Below are 20,926 nucleotides of genomic sequence, written 5' to 3' on the forward strand. Positions count from 1 at the left end.
ACGTTGTATATTGCCATGGAGGAGCACACACTTGGAAATTTATTGTTGTGTGTAACGGCACCTCCCTTGACCTAGCCTAGTCTGTTGGCGGCATCCTCTACAGCTTAGTTAGTGGTTGTTTTCCACCTTTACTGCCATTATTTTACTCCCTTAACTTTTTGCTTTTCCTGCTCTTCTCCAACCCTTCGTACCTTCGAACACCCTTGGAGCACACCCTTAAACTGTTGGCAGAATTTCGCTTGCCTTTTTATTTTTGCAACGCGAAACAACGAGACCGAGACATTGTCTAGACACATGTATTATTGTGTAACCTACATCCACGTGCACCGTTGGCACGTTTTGGCACTTCCCGAAATCAGCTGTTTTCGAAGCCTATATTTTCATACCCCCATTCGTTTGCTCTTAGGCCGCCAGCTTGTACTCGTGCCATACTTACGGCTATATCTCTCCGATTGTTTATCGGTGTTGTGATGGCGCACTGATGCACTGCTTGGTTGTTTGGTGGTTACTCACTGGTTGCCTTGCCGCTCGTCGTCGTCATCATCATCAGCCTCGTCATCGTTATCATAGTCGGTGGTGGTATTTATTTTTGGAACCAAACAACCACCAGTGCCAATACTATTGCCATTCCGTGCTTCTGTGCTTCCGTGCTTCTGCTGCTGCTGCTACTGCTGTTTCCACCACCAACTTAGTTGGCCAACATTAGAGCAGAAGCAGTGTAGAACCACCACCAATATTAGCACTGGTGGAGGCCGGAGACCGCTGGCGGAGACCTACTAACAGACTGACTCTTTGAGCATTGCTCTGTTTTCCTACGTAAAGGGTGGAAATTAGTGAGCACAACAACAGTAAGTAAGCACTTGTTGTGTTTTCTAGTAGGTGCAAGGCCGTTCAATAGTATTCATTGCCGGCGTTTAGTGTCTGAAATCCATCTACCTTAGTGCCAGCGCATGCAGCGCTATCGGCTATGGGCCACTTCACTTACTTTTTGGCTAAACAATTTATCTATGTTCTGTTAGAAAAACACCACTAAAATCAGCGCTTTTTGCCAACTTTCTCTTATCAGTCATCATCAGTGGAGTCGCTGCTGCTTACCCATATCAAGCGTATGTGCGTGCGTGCGTGTGTGTCGTTATGTGTCGCAAGGGGGTTTCCCCAAAAATGAGCTGGAGTACACTAGTTGGTAGCCAACAAACAATTGTGGTAGCGGCGGCGGCTGCGTTGATTTGTTTGTCAACAAAAAACATATGTTTAACCACCAAACAAAACAGCAACCCGGTGGATCCTTTTGGTGGTTGCTACCATTGCTACTCGCTGCTCAGCATGGAATCACATTGGAATACGGCTTGGCATGCCGGCCGACTGTCTGGGCTTGTTGTCGTTGTCGGTGGTGGCCACCACTTTTTAGGGGTTCTTCTTCGTTCTTATCGCTCGACTTGGATTTGGTGGTAGTTGGTTGGTATATATTGCATATACTATATTGCAATTGCTTGCCATTCATTCATTCATAAAAGTCCAAATGTGCTCTCATATCGCTCATTCATTACATGCCGATACTCTGCAGATAGGAACACGCGTGCTTACTTTTATTTGTAGCCACTTGTGTTTGTTTATGTCCTTGGGATCAGGTGTAATAAGTCTGAGATTAAGGGTAGATCTCACCCAGATGTTTTTGTATATTGTTTTTGCATTTTTTTCTTATTTTTTTTTTTTTGGAAATAGCAATGACCTAATTTTCTTGTTCTATATTGTAAAAGTGGTTGTTGACAATACAAATTGGACATTTGATTGTTGACATGTAGCCGATGTAGAAATTTTCGTTTGGTTTTTGTGGAGTGTCACATGTTATGTAGAAATATTTTGTGCCAAAGTGCAGTGTTGCTATACTTCTTTGAAAAAATTTTTATAAACATTTTTTGATTAACTCTTAAACCCCTAAAAATGCTCAAAATTTAATGTAGAGTGACTCAAACAAATGACCACGTGTTGGTTTTTTTTTTTTTAATATTCGTAAGGTTTTTCGAGTACTTTTTTTTCTATAATAATACCGTCAAAGCTTTAACCAAAACCAAACACCAAAATAAAACTTTGGAAAATTTAAAAAATTTTCATCAAAATTTCAACTTTTTAACAGTTTTGGGTATGCAGTTTTTTTTAGCCCATGCAATTTTAGTCTAATGAAGTGCAAGTTGCAAACGGCTAAAACATCTCGTTGATTTTTGAGTTTTTTTTGCGAGCTAGAGGGATATTCATAGAACATCAGAAGTTCAAGATTGGTTCAAGGAAATTTTTCTAACTTTACTATAGCTGCGGAATGGCCATCGTACTAACCAGATCTGCATACCATGGACTACAGCTTTGGGCAATTTTGGAAACAAGAACTTGTTTCAAACTCCAGAAAAGTGCAGTCACTGCGCCGTGAATGTCTAAGTAAAGCAATTGCGGAGGAGTTATCGCTCGCGAGGGGAGGTCACTTTGAACACCCTTGCAATACGTACATATTTGTAATCACCAGTGCTTTAGCACTTATGTATTTTTTTATTTTTTTTTGCTAATATAGTTAAGTTTTATCAAAAAGCGTTTGTCCGGAAAAATTATCGTTTTGCCTGTTTTTTTTTTATTTCATACCAATCTTAACCTCTCAGTAAAGGTTTTGAGTTTTTTGAAGTTTTCAAAGCTTTTTGCAGTTGAAGGGAAAACCCTAAATAGTTTTAAAATTATACCCTAGGTTATTTGGGATGAACAGTTTATCATATTTGATTCCAATAAATGAAATTTTGGCGCTTAAACGATTTCTACGTGTTTGGCCGAGCTTCTCCTCCAGTTCTACTCCTTGATGGTGTGACACAAATGGAGAGATCTACACTTTTACTCCACCTCCGAAGAAGCTTTTTTATGGCCGAAGGAAACTCGGAGGTTTGCCATTGTCTGCCGAGGGGTGAGCACTATTTTAAAAAAAAAATTTTTTTTTGATATTGCTAGAAAGTGAACCATGGGCCTCCCGAGTGGTTTTACGTCTTATCAAAAAACAAACTTTGAAATTATGTTGGCTTGAACTCTCCTTAATAAAAGCTGTCTTTACTCTTAATAGTTTTATAAGCCTTTTCACTGCATGCACACTATGTAAAATAAAACCGGTTATCCAGTTTTTACTTAATTTCAAAATCGGGAACCTTTTTTTTCAAATTGCAATTTTTGCCGAAAAAAGCCGAATAATCGAACACGCTAGTAAATATGCTCTTGAATAAAAATAATCCTTCGAGATTTGAGGAGAAAAGTTATGTACTTTTTCGAAAAGGAGAATTGTAAAATTTTTTAAAGCTATAGTTTCTGTGAGGATTCAAGAAGGCGTTGGAGAAATTCCTAAAACATTTTGATTTGATTTCGAAAGTGGGAATGACCTCATCTTACAGATATTATAATGCTGAATTGAAATGAAAAAAAAGTTTCTAAAAACCGTTGAAGTGTCAAAAAACGGCAACTTGAAAAAAATTGCACATAGTTTTTCCGAAGAAAAAAGTTCATGAAAACTCGTCTGATGGATTCTACCTCATGTCGATATGTTTTGTATTATTACGCGGAAAGAAAACATTCTTAGGAAAAAACTTCTTATTTGGCGCTGTAACCGCCTAAGCGATTTTGGCAGTGGGGGCCTCCCTCTTCCTGTTAGGGTTGCCAGATTTTTTATGCGCGAAATCACTACGTTCGACTTTTTCATGCTAAGAAAATCAGTACTTTTCAGTACATTTTTACTCAAAGCTAAATTATGAATGTAAGTATCAGATAATACTTTAGAACGCCAGAGTAATTGTGTTTAACAACATTTTGGTATATAAATAAAATATAGTTCATAAAAAATAAACGTGTTATTCATTTTAACATGAGTGTACACATCATTGTACACAGTATTTTATATTAATGACATTTTTGAGCAGCATTAATGAGATTATTTCCATCTTCAGTGTTTAAATAGTCAAAGAATTCTATATATTTCATTCTAAAATTACTTTTAATATGAAGTTCACTTTAAAAATATTTCATTAGCAGCCGGTTTCTCTCTTTGCGCCAGGGAGCAAACTTTATACCTAAGATCTCCTCTCTTCGTTTGAGTGTGGTATTGAAAAAAAAAAATAAAAATTACATATTTATTTCAAACTGTGGAAAAGTACCACTATTTAAGGACTTCATCTAAAATTCCGCATGGCTTTCAACTACGCAAAAACTTTGAAAGACTAAGAATTCGCTAAAAAGAGTATCTCAACTCCATATCTTGTATGAAAAACTCGTTTACAACCCTCCAGTACTGCTGGAGTCAATCGCTACTTTTGAACCGCTACCGCGCTGACTCCTAGGTAAGTAGCTACTCTATTAACCCATGGTAGTGCAGAATCGAACCAGTCGGAAGCAGAATAGCGAAAAACTACGACTGAGGGCGCCCATAAATCACGAAAGTGACTACTTTAGTAACTCCCGGTAGTGAAGAGAGAGCTGATGGTGACTTCCGCCTAGGACATTGCCCTGTAAAAGTAATCGCTGAAATACACTGCAAGTAGTCGGTCGGTAATTGACGGAGTTTATCAGGAAGTCACTCGAAAGGTCTGTTTTTATGTGACCGACAACGAAATTTTCATATCGAACAGCAAACAAAGTTAGTTTCTTTATTTGACACCGTCTAATAAATATCAACATATGCCTAAAAATATGAACCTTAATATCCTTAGGGTTGCAATGTGGAATGTGGGACAGTCGAATGTTTCTCGGTAGATACTGCATACTCATTTTCGTTTAGAAATGTTCGGAGTTCAAAATTTGCTCATCGACTTTTGTAGTGGGATTTTGAAAATTGCTATAACCGATTTTGATTGCCAAAAGTCGCTTAAAGAATAACTAGCTTGCCTAACAATATGCAACATATATGTATATAGTTAGATGTCCCTCAAACCGCTAGATTTGAATGATTACACTTTCTTCTGTTACTCTTTTATGTGGTATACTTTTAGGCCCACTGCTTTTCGTTCAAAAAAAAAATTTTACGAAGAAAATTTTGCCTAGAGATTGCTAGAATTGCACTGAAAGTTGTATTAAATTTGAATTTAGAAAAATAGAAAATAAAGTTCTTTCAAGATATACATATTTATATACATTCTTAAACGGGAGAAGCGTGCTTTGAACTCGAGAAAGCATACATAGCTGTGTCATTTGAAAAACCGATGCATTTAATATAAAAATCGTTCTTAAACGGCCTTAAAATGCATTTTTTTCTATGATCGGTGTCACACATTTTATAGAGAAAGTAGTCAACTTAAATGTCAGCGGAAAAAACTGTGTTTCAATTTCATTCTTTCCATGCTTAATTTCGCTTATACTTCATAGCAGTCGTCTATTTCTATGCACTCCAAGTGCGCACCAAATATGTACTTATCTTCTACTTTCAAACTTTCATTATCCTCTTTAAAAAAAGTCCGCAAGCGCCTGCATCCTAAAATTAAAAAAGTAAAGTGTACGGGAAAATGCAAATGGCCGCTCCCACAGAAATAGGATAAAAACGTCAGAAGTGCTATGCATATATAATTTGCTTTCAAAATGGCAACGAGAAAACGAAATGAAAAGATAAAAAATAAACTTGCTGGTGAGTTATGCGTCGGCTTCAAAAAAAAAAAAAAACAAAAAAAAAAGACACACACATCGAGCAAGAAAGTTACTACATATACATAGAAGAAGAGAAGGAAATTATATAGCCGCGAAATCCGCTCGTTAACAGACGCATTTGGTCTGACGCATTGGGAAAAGCATAAATTTCAACATAGCATTAGCGCTAAAAGCAACAAAGTGAGCTGGGCAAATGCGAATAACCCAGCTCCCTCCACTCCCACTCCTCCGCCTGCTCGTCGTGTTCAGTGCTTCTCCCTCCCCTACACCGAGTCAAAGAGGAGTTTAAACTTTTTGTGTATATGGTTTTCTGCGCTATGCCAGACTCTTCAATATTCTTGAGGCGGGGGAAGACGCCGAGTACAACGAGTTGGTATACACATCATAAGTATCTGAAAAATGGAAACGAATATTGCGCGTACGCGACAAAGGACACTCAGAACACTGAAGTGGAAGAGGAAGACGCAGAGAGCGATATAGAGGGAGAGTGAAAATGTTGTACACAGCTTAATGGGCAAAAGAAAGAGAAAAAAAACTCGCCATTGCCAACTAGCTTTTTCTGGACTTGCGCAGTAGGGAGTTGGGAGTTTGCTGCAGCGTAACAAGGATACAAAATAACGAATGAAACAATGAGGCGGTTGGCTGAAGGATAACAATGCGAACGAACAAACGAACCGGCATAGGGGGGACATACGAACGAAAGGATGAACGTGTAGAGGAATAAAGAGACAATCAGCCGCATTCAGTCAAGCAGGAGGAAAATGCTTTGAGCACATTAAGCAACGTATTTTCGTGCACAGTTGGCGGCGATGATTTCAACGGCTTTGACACCGCAGCCGCAGCACCAGCTTCGAGGGGACGCACGCTCCTTTTTTCATCTATTTTTATTCGTTTTTCCTTTTTGAATTACGCGTTTGCTCTGGCTGCGCGGCTGCATGCATAGTCCGTCAGCAAGCTAGCCGCCTCACCGATTTTTGACGTCTCATGTCGTCGTCGTAGTCGTTGTCGAGGATTACGCGAGCAATGGCAAAGGTTGTGGCAACTTTGTTCTGACATACCATCTAGTTTTGCCCTTTGTGTGTGTGTGTGTGTAAGCGCTTTTGATGAAAACCATTTGCTGCGCGTAGTTGTAATAAAATATTTGTAATTTTTACTTCACACATTTTTAGTTTAATTCCCTCAGCAGAGTTCTTTCGGTTTGTGTTTTTTTTTTGCCGCTGCTTTTCAACTACTAACAGCTTTTCTAATATGATTTTATTTCGTTCGTTTTTTTTCTACTCATTTTTTATTAATGCCTGCTCACATAGTACGTGCATATGGCTATACAGGATAATGACTGTTGAGGATTAAGCTTTGTTAGTTATGCGCATATGTGACTTTGGAATCACTGCACAGTGAGAAGTTGATTTGAAGAGGGCTAACATTGGATTCGAAAAGGATTTACGCTGAATTCATTCACGTTCATGAGAATTTTCGAGTTAACTTTTGAGCTGAAAATATGGAGTGAGCTACTCTGATCTGATGAGCGCGGAGGTGGTGGGGGAAAGTCAAAGTCGTAAAGTGTCGCAACGCAACCACAGAAGATGGGGATGAGGCACATTCATCTATCGGCACGTCCTCAAGATCAGACTCATCGACCGTCTATTTCTTCTTCACTACTGGCCTCCTCTTGTTCTTCATTGTGTTAAAGTCATTTAAGACTACTTTTCGAGCATAAAAACGCTTGGAGAGTAGCGCTGTTGCTCGGCTTAAGCTTCAGTACACTGCGGTTTCGGCCGTGTATCTAGCTCTGAATTGAAGAGCATGATAGCCTTCTTATCTTTTCTAGCTTCTCTTGTTTCGCCGGTAGCCATACTCTTGCTCTTGTCCTCAACGGGATGTCCTTAGATGTCGATGTTCTTCGCTCTGGGGTAATCTTTGTTCAGACGAGCAACTGCCGATCTCACGTCATCGCATGCCACGACTTTGATATTCGCCTGGAACCAACCCACCTCCTTACAGAATGGCGGTAGCGCGGGTTTATGTCTGTGATGATCGCCGCGTCTTAACCTATTTCCATTTCGTCAAGCACACTTAACAAGATGTTGTCTCTAGAAACCTCTGCAATTGAAAGCCCATGTGTTTTAGACAACTTGGACTTAGTGGGCACATCTTCACTTGACGTATCAAGCTTGCTGGTTGCCTTCGCTGTTCCGGTAGCTGTTAGGTTTTGAATGCGGCTGCTCATTTGGCCATTAGGCCGTGCCAGCAGTAGGTGTGAGGAGTGGACCGCGCGGAGCCTGCGCAATGACTTCGAAGGCTTTCAAGGTTGCGGTCTGCATAGCCTGGCCATATAAACTAATGCTTGGAGTATCGCTGGAAGACATCCTTGCTTTGTCTCACTGCCCACTTTTGTAACTAATGTTGTCTAGTACTAGCCGGCCTTCGCTATTGGCTTTGACCTAACACTGATCTTAGTCTTGTGGAACGGCCCTGCGCCGAATCAGCCCCGAAGTAGCCTAGCAACTACCCTTCCGACTTTTATGTCTATGTTCTATGTTCGACGGAGATCCGCTGTATTCGGGTAGCGACTAGATAATTGATTGACTCCAAACCTGGCCGATCCTTAGCATGGAAAACACTTACTTCTGCGTCCTTCTTTCAACTACATACTCAATTCGCCACTTTCCTTCTATATCAACTTCAAATTTTTCACAGTGTATACATCAACGTATTTGCTACAAGTACATTTTGACTGCTGTGTGTGCGGCATGCAATTTTTGATTTAATGTAGTAGATATGATTTCGCCATAGCTGCTGTGCTTTTCTTTGTCGCCCAAAAACAAAAACCAACAACGGAAGATAAAAGAACTCTATCGAATGCCATTTTTATTGCTATTTCATTGTTGTTGTTGTTGCTCGCACGATGAAATTTGCCGTGCTTCTCGCATATCTGGTTTAGACACTCGGTCGGCGCGCAGTAGATCGGTAAAAAGCAGGGGGGAAATTTAAATTATTTCATGTGCACGTGAATCTAGTTGGCTTTTTGCATCAAGCACGTACACGCACACGCACGCGCATAAAACGCTCAACAAAAGCCATGAAAAATTATGCTCGCTGACACGGGTACGAGTACATATGTATGTATGTAATATGTCTGCGTTTCTGTTTGTATTTGTAAGCGCTTCTATCGCCATTGCGGAAGGGACGCCATCTCCTGCCTATGTCCTGTTATTCTGCATTTTTAACGTTAAAGTTTTTTCGAGTTTCATGGGTTTACAAATCTACAATACCTAGCTACATATATCAAGTATGTGCCGCTGGTCCTCAATAGTTCCGCTTACGCCAAGCTTGTGTTTTTTACTCACATACTGTTGTTGTTTTTTACTTGTTTTTGTTGCTTCTTTTGTTGGCCACATTTTTGGTTTGTAAAACGCGTTCTGTTCCTTGTTAGTTTTATATTTACTTGTTTTGTTGGTGTTGTGTCACTGTCCAGAACTGCAAATTGAAAATCGAGAGTAGTGAAGATGGAGAGAGGCGAGACGGTTAGCAGCCGGAAGGTGTGGAGGAAAAACTTATCAGCTTTAAAGTATAAACAGAACCAGATCGCTGTGCGAATTTCGTCGGTCGGAGCTGTGCCGTTGGGTGATATGCGCCGCAACATTTCGCCTAGTAAAACAGAACAGAAACGAAATTCGCATCAATTGAATGGCAAATGAAAAACATAAAAATACAAATCACCAAATTTTGCCATTCTGATTCTTGCTGATAATTATCTGATAGAAAAATGGGGAAACAAAGCTCCATTTTCACTGAGAGCTGATTTTGTGACCGGCGGCAGCGGCAAAATTAAAAATAAATCTTTTCTTGCCGAATTTCGTCAGACGAAATTCGTTGTGTGCAATCTCATAAACTGCGGTGTGTTTTAATTTTGGCAGCAAACTTTCTTCCGACGAATTTCTCTGGGCGATTTGATTCTGTTTAAACTTTTATGTGGACGGAAGTCTCTTCCCGCTTTTTTATAGTCACTGCTTCTTCTATTTCTTTGCCACTTTGCCAGTTACGTTTTCTAATTTATTTCCCTCACCAACGGCGGTCATTTACTGGTCGATAGCTTCTTTCTGCTAGTCCTTCGTTATACTTTTAATGGCAAAATTTTTGTTAACCCACACATTGTGAGGCTTGAGTGCAGGCATTGAGAATGCAAGCAATGTGGAATATATAAACATACTTATGTTTTCATGTGCATAGTGCAGTATGTCCTTACTATATGAATTGGAATTTATATGCGATTAAATTACGATTTACTTGATTACAAAAATTCTGATCTATTTTGAAACTGGTTAAAAAATTATTGCATAGTCACTTCTAAAGAATCCTTTGGAATACAGAGAACTGAGATTTTTACCCCAACAGCTGGACTCCTGAATATCTTTTTTGCATCTATTAGCTGACGCCAATAGCTCTATGTCACTGCGGCTCCAGCTCCATTCCTCTTCATCTCTGTTGACAAGAATTTCTATCTACATATCTTTCGGCATATCATTGATTTGGATATTTCCTTCATCATATGCTAAAAAAGACACACTAAAGGAAAATCTACATATTTCAGATGGGGATGCGACGAGAAGTACTTTACGAAAAAAAATCCTCTAGATGCCGCTAGAGTCGGAGATATTCATAAAATTTTTATTTACTGTCCGATTTTGATGCAATTAAAAACGTACTTTTCAGGCTTGTTAAGGAATAATTTTACGAACAATAGATCCGGTAGATGGCGCTAGGATCGCGTTATTTCGCAAATTTGTATTAATGGTCCGATTTTCATGTTATTCGAAACGTGTACAGGGGATGCGACGTGTAATAGTTTCACGAAAATTGAAACGCTAGGGGCACAGAAAATACGTATTTATGGTTCAAATCGACTGTTGAGTGGAAGATCGACCTATCTCGGCAGCCAGTTCGAAAAGGCCCTATCTCAAAAAAGTCGATAGTGTCGGACCAAAGCGGGAGGGGAATTAGCTGAAAGATATTGAGCTGAAGAGGTGGTTGGTGTCGTGGCGTGAGTCTCCACATGCTGGGCGCTCATTGGGGATATTGTGGTCGAGTCTGGACAGGTAGCTGTGAAGATGGCTATAATATCCTGACCGTAACTCGGCCAGCGGATGCGTATCTCTCGTGGTAGTTGAAGCTCGAAGTCTGCGATTGGTGGTGACCGACTCCCTATGAATCCCGTTGAACACTCGTTGTTGTTGTTGTTGTTGTAGCAGCATACAAGTTCTCCAAAGGGTTTTTGGGGAGTGTTGCTGGAGTGACAGTCCTTGGCCAAATATAAATCTGGGTCGTTTCGGTTACGTAGACCCGACTGTCGCGGGAACGTCGTCGGGTGCAGTGGTTGGTCGATGTATGTCAGGACCGCGTCCATGTACTCGAAGCGATGCCTTCTAACGTGACTCAGCGAAGGCTCTGTTGGGGTGCTCACGCCTGTGGCATCCCAACAGAAAATGCCTGCTGAGCATTTTGTTATGCTCCTTTACGGCAAGTATTTGGGCCTCACTGTATAGGTGGTACTCAGGCGACAACAGAAGGCATCATGTCGTTGTCCGCTAGTCCCCGGCGATCAGGCAGGCTTAGCATAGTTCGGAACCGGACGGACTGAGTCGTGCGTATCAGCTAGTAAGGAATAAAAATAAAATAATTGCAGCGGAAGATCAATTAAAAGTCTCTAGATCTACCGGTTGTCTGGTTCCCTTACTTATTGACTCTTTTTAGCTGAAATAATTCATTAAAAGTTTATGTATGTATGTATCTCCCCGCTAACTCCACATGAAGTTGTGCGAAGTTCCTTTTAATTTTTATTTTATTTTTTTATTTTTTTTCCAAATGAGTTAGGCGTTTTCCAGCAAACTTTCAAACTAGAATGTAGACAGATTTAATTCTTGACCAAATATTAAGGGCTGCTCCAAAGTATTGACTCTTGTGATGTTCGGTAAACATATGTACTTCAATACACACTATCTTGGTAAAGTATATAAATACATTATACATATGTATCTAAGCATGTACAGTCCGCTTTTACGTTACGCTTCAGCGTTTTTTTACGCTGCGCTTAAAACAAGTTTTCGGAATTTTCTGTTATCCATCAAAGCCTGCCGAGTGAGCGCGGCATGTGTGTGCGTCCTTTACGTACACACACACACTCAACATACTCGTACATGTGAATCTACATAAATTCAAAGCCAAAGGATAAACGAGCTCTAACTTGCCAACAGCCAACTGTGCAAGGCGTTACTTCTACTACTTTAGTAGATGTAGATGTAGGCAAATACCCTGCAGAAAAAATTATCAATTGATAATAAATAATCAACTTAAAGTTAGCTTTTTTCGCGGGATATCGATAAATAACTAGCTTTTAATTAGCTATGTAGGAGTCATGCAGACGTTACCGGGAGTTGGGTTTCTCTAAGCAAGCTTCTATTTAAATATCCTCATACAAATTTTACTTTAAATACACTTTTTTCTGCACTTTGAAGATGATTTTTCGAATTCAGGATAAATAAAGTAAAGGTCGAAATTTTATATTATCATTTCGATGTTATGTCTGATGGAATTCAAATATGGGACTTACTAAAGCACATATGTAGTGAAAGTATGTAATGTTAAATAGAGTAAATAAATAAAAATGTAAAAAATTAAAAAAAAAAATTTAAATATGTGTATATATATGTACATACATTTATATTTTAAGTCCTAAAGTAGTTAGCTACAAGTTAGCTGGCGTCTAATGCAGAGGAAAAGTAGTTAGTTACGACCGAAGGAAATAAGTAATAAAAAGGTACAACTAGTTGACTGCTGGCTAGTTATAGGTTAGGTTAGGTTGAAGTGGCTGCTAGGCCCAGAGGGCGCCAGCACACTTAGGCCCGATCAGGGCCCATTGTGATACCACATGGATCCAAAGAAAACCCCTATTCCTTAAACCAGTTTGTGGAGTCTGCAAACCTTAGCAACTGCCGTATTCCAAACTTAGCAGTCGCGCTTAGATCGTCTAGAAGACCTATACCTAGGAATTTCTGTCTTTTCCTGCCCAGTGCTGGGCAATCGCAGAGTAAGTGCCTTATTGATTCAGGCTCTTCTTCGTCGTGGCAGCTCCTGCAGTAGTCGTTGTGACTAACCCCGAGGCGTTCTGCGTGCCTTCCTATCAAAATATGTCCTGTGAGCAGACCAATGGCCAGTGACATATCGCCTTTGTTGAGAGTGAGAATTTCTCTCGATCTCCGTACATCCCATTTTGGCCATGTAAGCTTCGTTGTATTACAGTTTTCAGTGCGCTCCCATCTGGAGGCCGCTTCTTCAAGGAAGTTCTCCCTTAGTAAGAGCTTGCAGGAAGCGAGTGGCATACCCACCCTCTTCCAGGCTGGTGAAAGTGGAGAGGAAGTACCCGCCCTTGCAAGCTCGTCTGCCTTCTCATTTCCTGGTATGTCACTGTGCCCCGGTACCCATACCAGGTGCAAAGCGAACTGCTCTGCCATCACGTTAAGTGATTTGCGGCAGTTGGCAACTGTTTCCGAATTTATAGTGACAGAGTCAAGCGCCATAAGGGCCGCCTGACTGTCTGAGTATATATATATTTCCGTAGTGGCGATAACAGCTAGTTTTAGGCTGTCAACGGCTTCTTTTATGGCTGCCAATTCGGCTTGAAAGACACTACAGTGGTCAGGTAGTCGGAATGATCTTTTTATTCCCAATTCCTCCGAGCAGACGCCTCCTCCTACCCTATTTTCTAGTTTGGAGCCGTCCGTGTAGAATCTTATGGCATCTCTAGACCCCGGAGCTCCTTCGAGCCATGATTCCCTGCTAGGTAGCGTTACGCTATAACCTTTAGTGAAAGTGAGCCTTGGTACACAGTAGTCCTTTGTACTCGGTAGTTGTCGGTTTCTCAAAATTGTAGTGTGACCACAGCGAGCCACTTTCCAGCTTTTAAGCCCCTGTAGTCTTAGGGCTGCAAACGCAGCGTATTGTCGTCCCATAATATCTATGGGTATGATGTTGAGGATCGTGTTCATTGCCATAGTAGGTGTTGTGCGGAGAGCACCACTAATGCAGATCAGGGCCGTTCTCTCCACTTTTTGTAATTTAATAATGTTTACTTTCTTCTCCAGCACTGGCCACCATACCACTACCCCGTACAGAAGTATGGGCCTCACCACGACGGTGTATATCCAGTGCACTAGCTTCGGGGTTAAACCCCATTTTTGGCCGATTGCTCTCCTGCAGCTGTATAGGGCAACCGTGGCCTTCCGCACCCGCTCTTCGGTGTTTTGAATCCAGCTTAATTTTCTATCTAGGACTATCCCCAGGTATTTAGCGGACTCGCTTAATTTTAGTGTGGTCTGTGCCAGCCTTGGTGTTATCAATGGGGGGATTTTGTACCTTCTTGTGAACAGTACAAGTTCTGTCTTGCTTGGGTTTACCCCTAGCCCGTTATTTTTTGTCCAACTCTCGACTTCCTTCAGTTTTACCTGCATAATGTCACATAGAGTCTGTGGAAATTTCCCACTTACTGTTAGTGCAAGATCATCCGCATACGCAATAACCTTACAGCCACCCCCCTCCATGCCACACAGCAGTGAGTTTACCGCTGCGACCCATAATAGAGGGGATAGGACTCCCCCTTGCGGGGTGCCCCTCTCTACGAACCTGGTCAACGATACCCACGCCAGCTCCGCCCGGACCACCCTGCATCTCAGCATTTGGTTTACGAGCGCAACTAAGCGCGAGTCGATGCCCAGGCCCGCCAGTGCTGCCGTTATCGCGCCCGGCATGATGTTGTTAAAGGCGCCCTCTATATCCAGGAAGGCTGCTAGCGTATATTCTTTGATGTCTAGTGATCTCTCTATATACGACACTATTTCATGTAGCGCCGTTTCTGTAGATCTACCTTTCGTATAAGCATGTTGTGTGGTAGAGAGTCTGTCACCAACCGACTCTCTGATACGGACCTCCACCAGTCTCTCCATAACCTTCAGTTGAAATGACGACAAGGTGATGGGCCTGAAATCCTTTGGGTTATTGTGAGACACCTTCCCTGCCTTGGGGATGAACACCACTCTTGATTCCCTCCACTTTCTAGGGATATGGTTAAGAGCTAATACTCCCTTAATTATAGCGTGTAGCCACGCTGAGCTTAGCTGAAGTGTTTGCTGCAGCTGTATGGGGGCAATGCCATCCGGACCTGCTGATTTATAGGGCTTAAATGTCCCAATAGACCAGATGACCTTTTCCCTAGTGAGGAAATCTCCAGTGACCGAAAGACCTCCAGTTAGATGTGGCCGTACCGGCATGCTATCCGTGGCACCCGGGAAGTGTGTGCAAAGAAGCAGATCCAGTGATTCCTCCTCGGTCTCTGTCCAGGAGCCGTCAGGTCTTTGCAAGCATCCTGGGGCTTTCTGGGCAGTACCTGAGAGTATCTTTCTGAGCCTGCCTGCCTCTGAGATAGACTCCACCCCATTGCAGAAGTCTTTCCATGAGGTTCTTTTCGACCTTCTTAGGAGCTTCTTGTACTCCCGTAACGTTGTCTTGTAGGTCTCCCAATGACCCTCACTACCAGACGCAGTAGCCTGATTGAAGGTTTTCCTGCAGTTCTTGCGTGAAATCCTGATTTCTTCATTCCACCAGGGTGGCTTTTTCCTACCCCGGTGCTGCTTTTTGGGGCATGCAATGTCTATTGCCTTACTGCAGGCCCCCGTAAACTGGTCGACAAGATATTCCAGCTCCTCTAGGTTTGCTGGAGTAGCCGGCTCTCTATCTTTTGGCAAAAGCCTATCCAGCTCTTTCCGATACCTATGCCAGTTGGCATTTCGCAAGTTTCTAGTTAGAGGAGCCTTGGGCGTTTCCCCTAATACCTCGAATTGGATATATCGGTGGTCGGAAAAGGAGTGCTCCTCAAGCACCTTCCACTTCCCGACCAGACATTCCGCATTCTCAGAGATGAGGGTAACGTCCAGAACTTCCCTTCGGGATTTTGTAATAAAAGTGGGATCATTCCCCCTATTCGCAATAACAAGCTTAGAACTAAGTATGAAATTAAAAAGTGACTCACCCCGTTCGTTATCATCGGAGCTGTCCCAGGTGTGATGGTGGGCATTCGCGTCACCTCCCAAAATTAGCGCCTCTCTCGTGCTGGCCACTAGGTCTTTAATGCAGGTAGTTGGCACCTCCTTGTCATGCGCTAGGTACATGGATGCCATCTTAATTGGTCGTCCGTTTGCACTTAGACTGACCGCTGTTGTGTCCTCGTCGCTAAATTGTGGAAGAAAGAGACACTTTAGTGTGATACTTATCAATATGCACGTCCTTGGTTTCCCCGTTGAGGCTCCACTTACCAGTCTGTAGCCCGGCGCTTTCAGCCCACAAATGTTTTGTCCCACCACCCAAGGTTCTTGGATTAGGACGATGTCGGCTGCCCCTTTAGCTGTTAGACGGAGCAGCAGTGCAGCTGAAGCTGCTTTACAGTGGTGAAGGTTAATCTGCAGTACCTTCACCATCTTGGCCGTTATCGCCCACGTCGCCTATTAGGGTGGAGTTGACCGCGTCTTCCGACATCTCGATCAACTCCTCCTCCGTATAAAGCCGAAGCATGCGTCCGACCCCCAGCGAAGAAGTCGATGAGGCATAACCCCCGGTCAGGTCGTCCATCGGATCAACCTGCTCGGATTCTTCCTCCATCTCCACGTCGCTGTTGGCCTCTTCCGGCTCTACCTCCGCGATCAGGTTCTTCGCTGCGTTTACGTCATTGCTGTAGACCTTAATTTTGGCCATGTCACAGCCGTAACGTATGACCCCGCTCTTTTTCTCCAACAACTCTATGGAGTCCTTATTTAGAAGCAGGACAACCTGCATCGTCGCTTTACCGCTTTCGTTGATTTTGACCACCTTCCAATTATCGGTAGGTAGCTCCGGGTTATAGAGCCTTATGGTTTGGAGGATCCTTTCTGGCTCCGCTGGTTTGCAAGGCAACCATGCTCTTGCTCTCGGTCGCACCGGTAGGTCCTTGAAGTCGACCGCCCTGAGCTTCGCACCAGGGTAGACTTCTCCAATACCTGCGACTGTTTTCTTGTAGATCTCCGCTGATCTAGCACCCTCGCATGCTATAACGCGGATATTATTTTGGAACCACCCCGCTCCCTTGCAGGTTGGCGGAGGTCCCGGATTCTCCAACATAATGTTGATAGCAATGTCGGCCATCGCGGCCTTAACCCACTTCCATTGCTGCCTCAGGGTGAGGCTGTCTTCATTGCTCTCATCGATGACGCCGAGCAGGATCTGCTCCTTGGCTACTTCAGCAAAAGAAGGCCCCTGCGTTCTGACCCTCTTTGCGTATTGGTTGGGCGTATTTTCCCCCGATCTATTGCGCTTACTGGAGGGCGCCTGCGGCTGCTTCTCCTCCGGCTTGCGGTAGTCGGGCAGGACTGCCTTTGCCCAGTCGATTTCTGTGAGGATCTCCTTCACATGCTCTTCTTTCGCCTTGCCACACAGGTCAGGCGTTGCGGTGAACCTTTGCAGGATTCGAGCAGCCAGCTTCCTCTGCCGATAGCCCGCTGCAGCTGGTTCTGGCCTCTGGTCAGGCCTCGTGAAGGCCGTGGGTGTCGCGGGAGGACCGCCCGGGGCCTGCGCCCCAGATTCAGCCTTATCCCCGGCTGCAATCTGCATGCCAGGTTGGCGTCCACTGGTGCCAGGAGTTTCCCGGGGTGGACTCCTTTGAGCAGCCCCACCGCCACTTTCCTTCGTTTTCGCGAGAGCTTGGCCCGGTTTCACCATTGGCCTTGGTTTCCCGCTATTTGTCACCGCACTACGGCTGGTGGAGGTACTCTGCATCGCTTGAGCTCCTTGTTTAGTGGGCCGAGACCCTTCCGACGCTTTAAGGGGGCCGGTCCCTTTATAAATTGTTTTTGATGATGTTGTTGCTGTTTTTGTTGTTGTTGTTGTTAATTGTCTCTTATCCATAATTGATCCCACGGGCTGCGGAGAAAAGGGGTTCGTCCACCCGGGCAGAGATCCGCGATGCCCAGGTAAGGCCTACTTACATCCTGGGTGTGGCCGCCTCCCAGAGGGCTCCGTTCGCGACTGGGCTATTTAGGGGCCCCCAGCCTGGCCGATCCTCGGTACGGTGCGCGTGACGCCTTGATCCAGCCCCTTCAGACCTCCAAGCCACGATCAGAAACCATTTCCATATGACTACGCTATTAAGGAGTATAGCACATAGCACTGATTCCTGATCTTAGCTGAGCACCATTCTGACATCGCACAGAATCCTCTGTAGTGCCCATTACCAGTCAGCACCCTCGTGGAGGGTTCAGCCGGAGGATTTTTTGCCGACCTGGCTAGTTATAAGTTAGCTATAAACTAGCCCCGTTTCCTGCAGGGTATGTATGTATATAATATTACTTGAGTGTTTGAGTGTTACTGTTTGTGTGGTAAATGGAATTTGTGGTACGTGCTCTTTGCGCAATGCTTTTGTGGCCATGTGCACTTAGTATTTCCAGCCAGCCATTGCCACAGCAACAACAAAGACAAACCAGCATAGCATACCGTGTATTTTTGTTTGTGTGTCAATTATGGAAATTATTCTGTTTCATTTTCCAATTCTATTCTTTTGTTTGTTGTTGTCGGCGGTATTTTTTCTCTTATTAATTCCCTTTTCCTTTACTTTTCATAGTTGCATGTGTGTTGCCATCGATAAAATGGAAAATACGTGTTTGTCTTGCTGCTACTAGTAGAATTTGAATTTGAAATTTTAAACTCCACTCAGCTGTCGTAATTATCCTTGTTGAAGTGCGTCGTCCTTTCTGAGTAAGGTCTATGTATGCCCACAATTAGAACACTTGGCCTTCGTTTTTTCTCTAAATTTTTTTGATAATTACGGGTACAAACAAGATGCCGCGCACGCCACAACTACATAATTACTTGCAACATTTGAGGTGCGTTTGTAGTCTTGAAACGATTGCTTTTTGCGACAGGTGTTTCTAGCTTTTTGCGGGCAGTTGCTTAGAACGGAGTTAGCGTCGTAAATAATTGGCTAATACGTAATAAAGCGGTTAATAATTGTCTTGGAAAAGTGACCCAAAAGTTTTGGTATAAATTTTATAAAGTGGGAAAATATCATGTCAAGCATGGATCTCTAACCATTTTGTTTCCTTGGGCCCCATTAGAAAAGACATGGTGTTTGGGCCGCGGATTGGAACAGGTTTGATGGAAATTTACCAAACTTTAAAAAAGTTGCTACTCATGGTGGAATTAATACAGGTGCAGTAAAAAGAGCTGGAAGAAATATTTTGACACTGCCTTATTAGAGAATTTGCCTTTAAAATGTCAGAAAATAAAGCGAGAAAGCTGTTTTCTTATTTACCTCACTTGTTTATTGGGACCGTAGAAATGCTCAGCATTGGTTAAATCTTCTGCAAGACGAAGGTTTAAAAAATTTATGAATGTTGTTTTTCTTCTTTTCCTCTTTTTGTGTTTTTTGCAGGGGCAGGGTTTTGATCCCAAGAACGCTTAAAAACTCACCCGAAATCAGAACAAAACTTCAGGGAGTTTTTTTTTTTTTCAAGAACAAACGTGAGAACAGAACTATCGAGAACGTTCTCAAAGGGAATTTTGTAAGAATAAAACTCTGGGGAACGTTCCTAAAGCGGATAAAATGTGAACAATACTTTCGGGAACATTCTGGTACAGAATAAAACGGGAACAAAAGTCTCTGGAACGTGCTGGCAAAGAACAAAAGGAGAACAAAAGTCTAAGGAACTTTCTCTCGAAGAACAATTTGGTAAATAAAGTAAGCAAAGTTCTGACAGGGAACGAAAGGGGAAACGGGAATTTTCTCTGAACTAATCGCGAAGAATGAAGGCGAGAACACAATTTTTCCCAGCGCGCTGCATTAGCATACAATTTGTGAATATTGAAATAAATCAAAAAAAAACTGAAAGATAGTTTATACAAATTAAGTCAACGAATTGTTCCATAAATGTACAGTTCACCCTAATGATAAACGATCTGGAAGCTAAAATGATCCAGATTTCGTTTGGCTTAGAATTAAAAATCGTGGTTCTCACTGAAAGCATTTTTCATCCCAACTCGCAGACGCCTCCCTCATACTTAACTTTAAGTTCTCAAAACTTTTGTTCTCTAGCAGACTTTTGTTCTTATTTGATCCTCCTTGAAAACGTTCTCGATACTTTCGTTCTCATTGGAAACGTTCATGAAAGTTTCGTTCTAATTCTGGTCTTCTTGAGAGTTTAGTTCGCATTTTGTTCTTAACGGAAACGTTCCCGAACCGTTTGTTTTCAATTTGTTCTCGTACAAACTGTTGTAAACACGTTTGTTCGTGGTTTTTTGTGGTGTTCCGGTTTTTTTATATTTTTTTTTTTGTTTTTGGGTTTTTAGTTTTTTGTAACATATATTTTTTGTTGATTTTCTAAACTTTCGTTGATTTAATGTTTGTTCTTTTGTCTTTACCTTTTTTTTTTGTTTTTTAGTTGCTTTGTTACTTTTTTGCTTTTGTGTTTTTTTGTTGTTGTTTTTTTATTTTTTTATTCTTAATTGTTTTTCTTTTATTTTTTTAATTGTTTTTTTTTTTAGATATTTTTAATTGTTTTATTTTTATTTTTTAATTTGCTTTATTTTTATTTTTTAATTTGTTTAAATTTTTTTTTATAGTTTTTTATATTTCTTATTTTTAAAATATTTTTTCTTGTTTTTTTATATTTTTTTTTGTTTTTTTTTTTTAGTTTTTTTAGTTTTTTATATTTTCTTGTTGATTTTTTACTGCGTATATAGTTCTTTTAATATTTGTATGCTTTTTTGAACTTTTCTTTATTAAAAATCCTTTCTCAATTTCGGTAAATGTATTAGTTTTTTGTTCAATTAACCATTCGGGCCAAATCCTTTAAAAACGAAAGAATTTTACTCCCCAATTATTTTATAAACCAATTAGAATGCCGAAAGAATGTATCTTGAAACACTTAACAATCGATTTAAATTGGCAATCGAGTGGTTAAGTTTTTTCAGAATAAATTCTTTCGTCATTCTAATCGATACAAGATCGATTCACATTTAAGTCATCTTTAAATCAAATCGAAATCTTAGGGGTTAGAGATACACACTGCCACCCTGCCGGTCTCCACTCTGCAGGCAATGGCAAGCCTCCGAGTGTATTTCTGCCATGAATACCATAATATACCCTTTAGAAGGCGGCGAATAACTCTAGCTTCCACCATTTACTTTATATTCGACCGTCTCAACA

General features: G+C 41.8%; 2 protein-coding genes across 5 annotated transcripts in view; one reads left to right on the plus strand and one right to left on the minus strand.

Moving 5' to 3' along the window:
- LOC118744512 (mucin-5AC-like) overlaps positions 1-20,926 on the plus strand; it is a 76,209-nt gene that overhangs the window by 20,884 nt on the left and 34,399 nt on the right. The window lies entirely within an intron of this gene.
- On the minus strand, positions 15,758-16,757 carry LOC118744514. Its single transcript, XM_036477569.1, has 2 exons — positions 16,011-16,757; positions 15,758-15,927 (listed from the first exon to the last, which is right to left on the minus strand). Exon 1 carries the CDS (start codon positions 16,525-16,527, stop codon positions 16,150-16,152), a length of 378 nt encoding a protein of 125 aa, XP_036333462.1. The 5' UTR covers positions 16,528-16,757; the 3' UTR covers positions 15,758-15,927; positions 16,011-16,149.

This window comes from Rhagoletis pomonella, unplaced genomic scaffold (genome assembly GCF_013731165.1).
Source record: "Rhagoletis pomonella isolate Grant_MI unplaced genomic scaffold, Rhpom_1.0 Rhpom_scaffold_00008, whole genome shotgun sequence".
In the NCBI taxonomy this organism is placed as follows: domain Eukaryota; kingdom Metazoa; phylum Arthropoda; class Insecta; order Diptera; family Tephritidae; genus Rhagoletis; species Rhagoletis pomonella.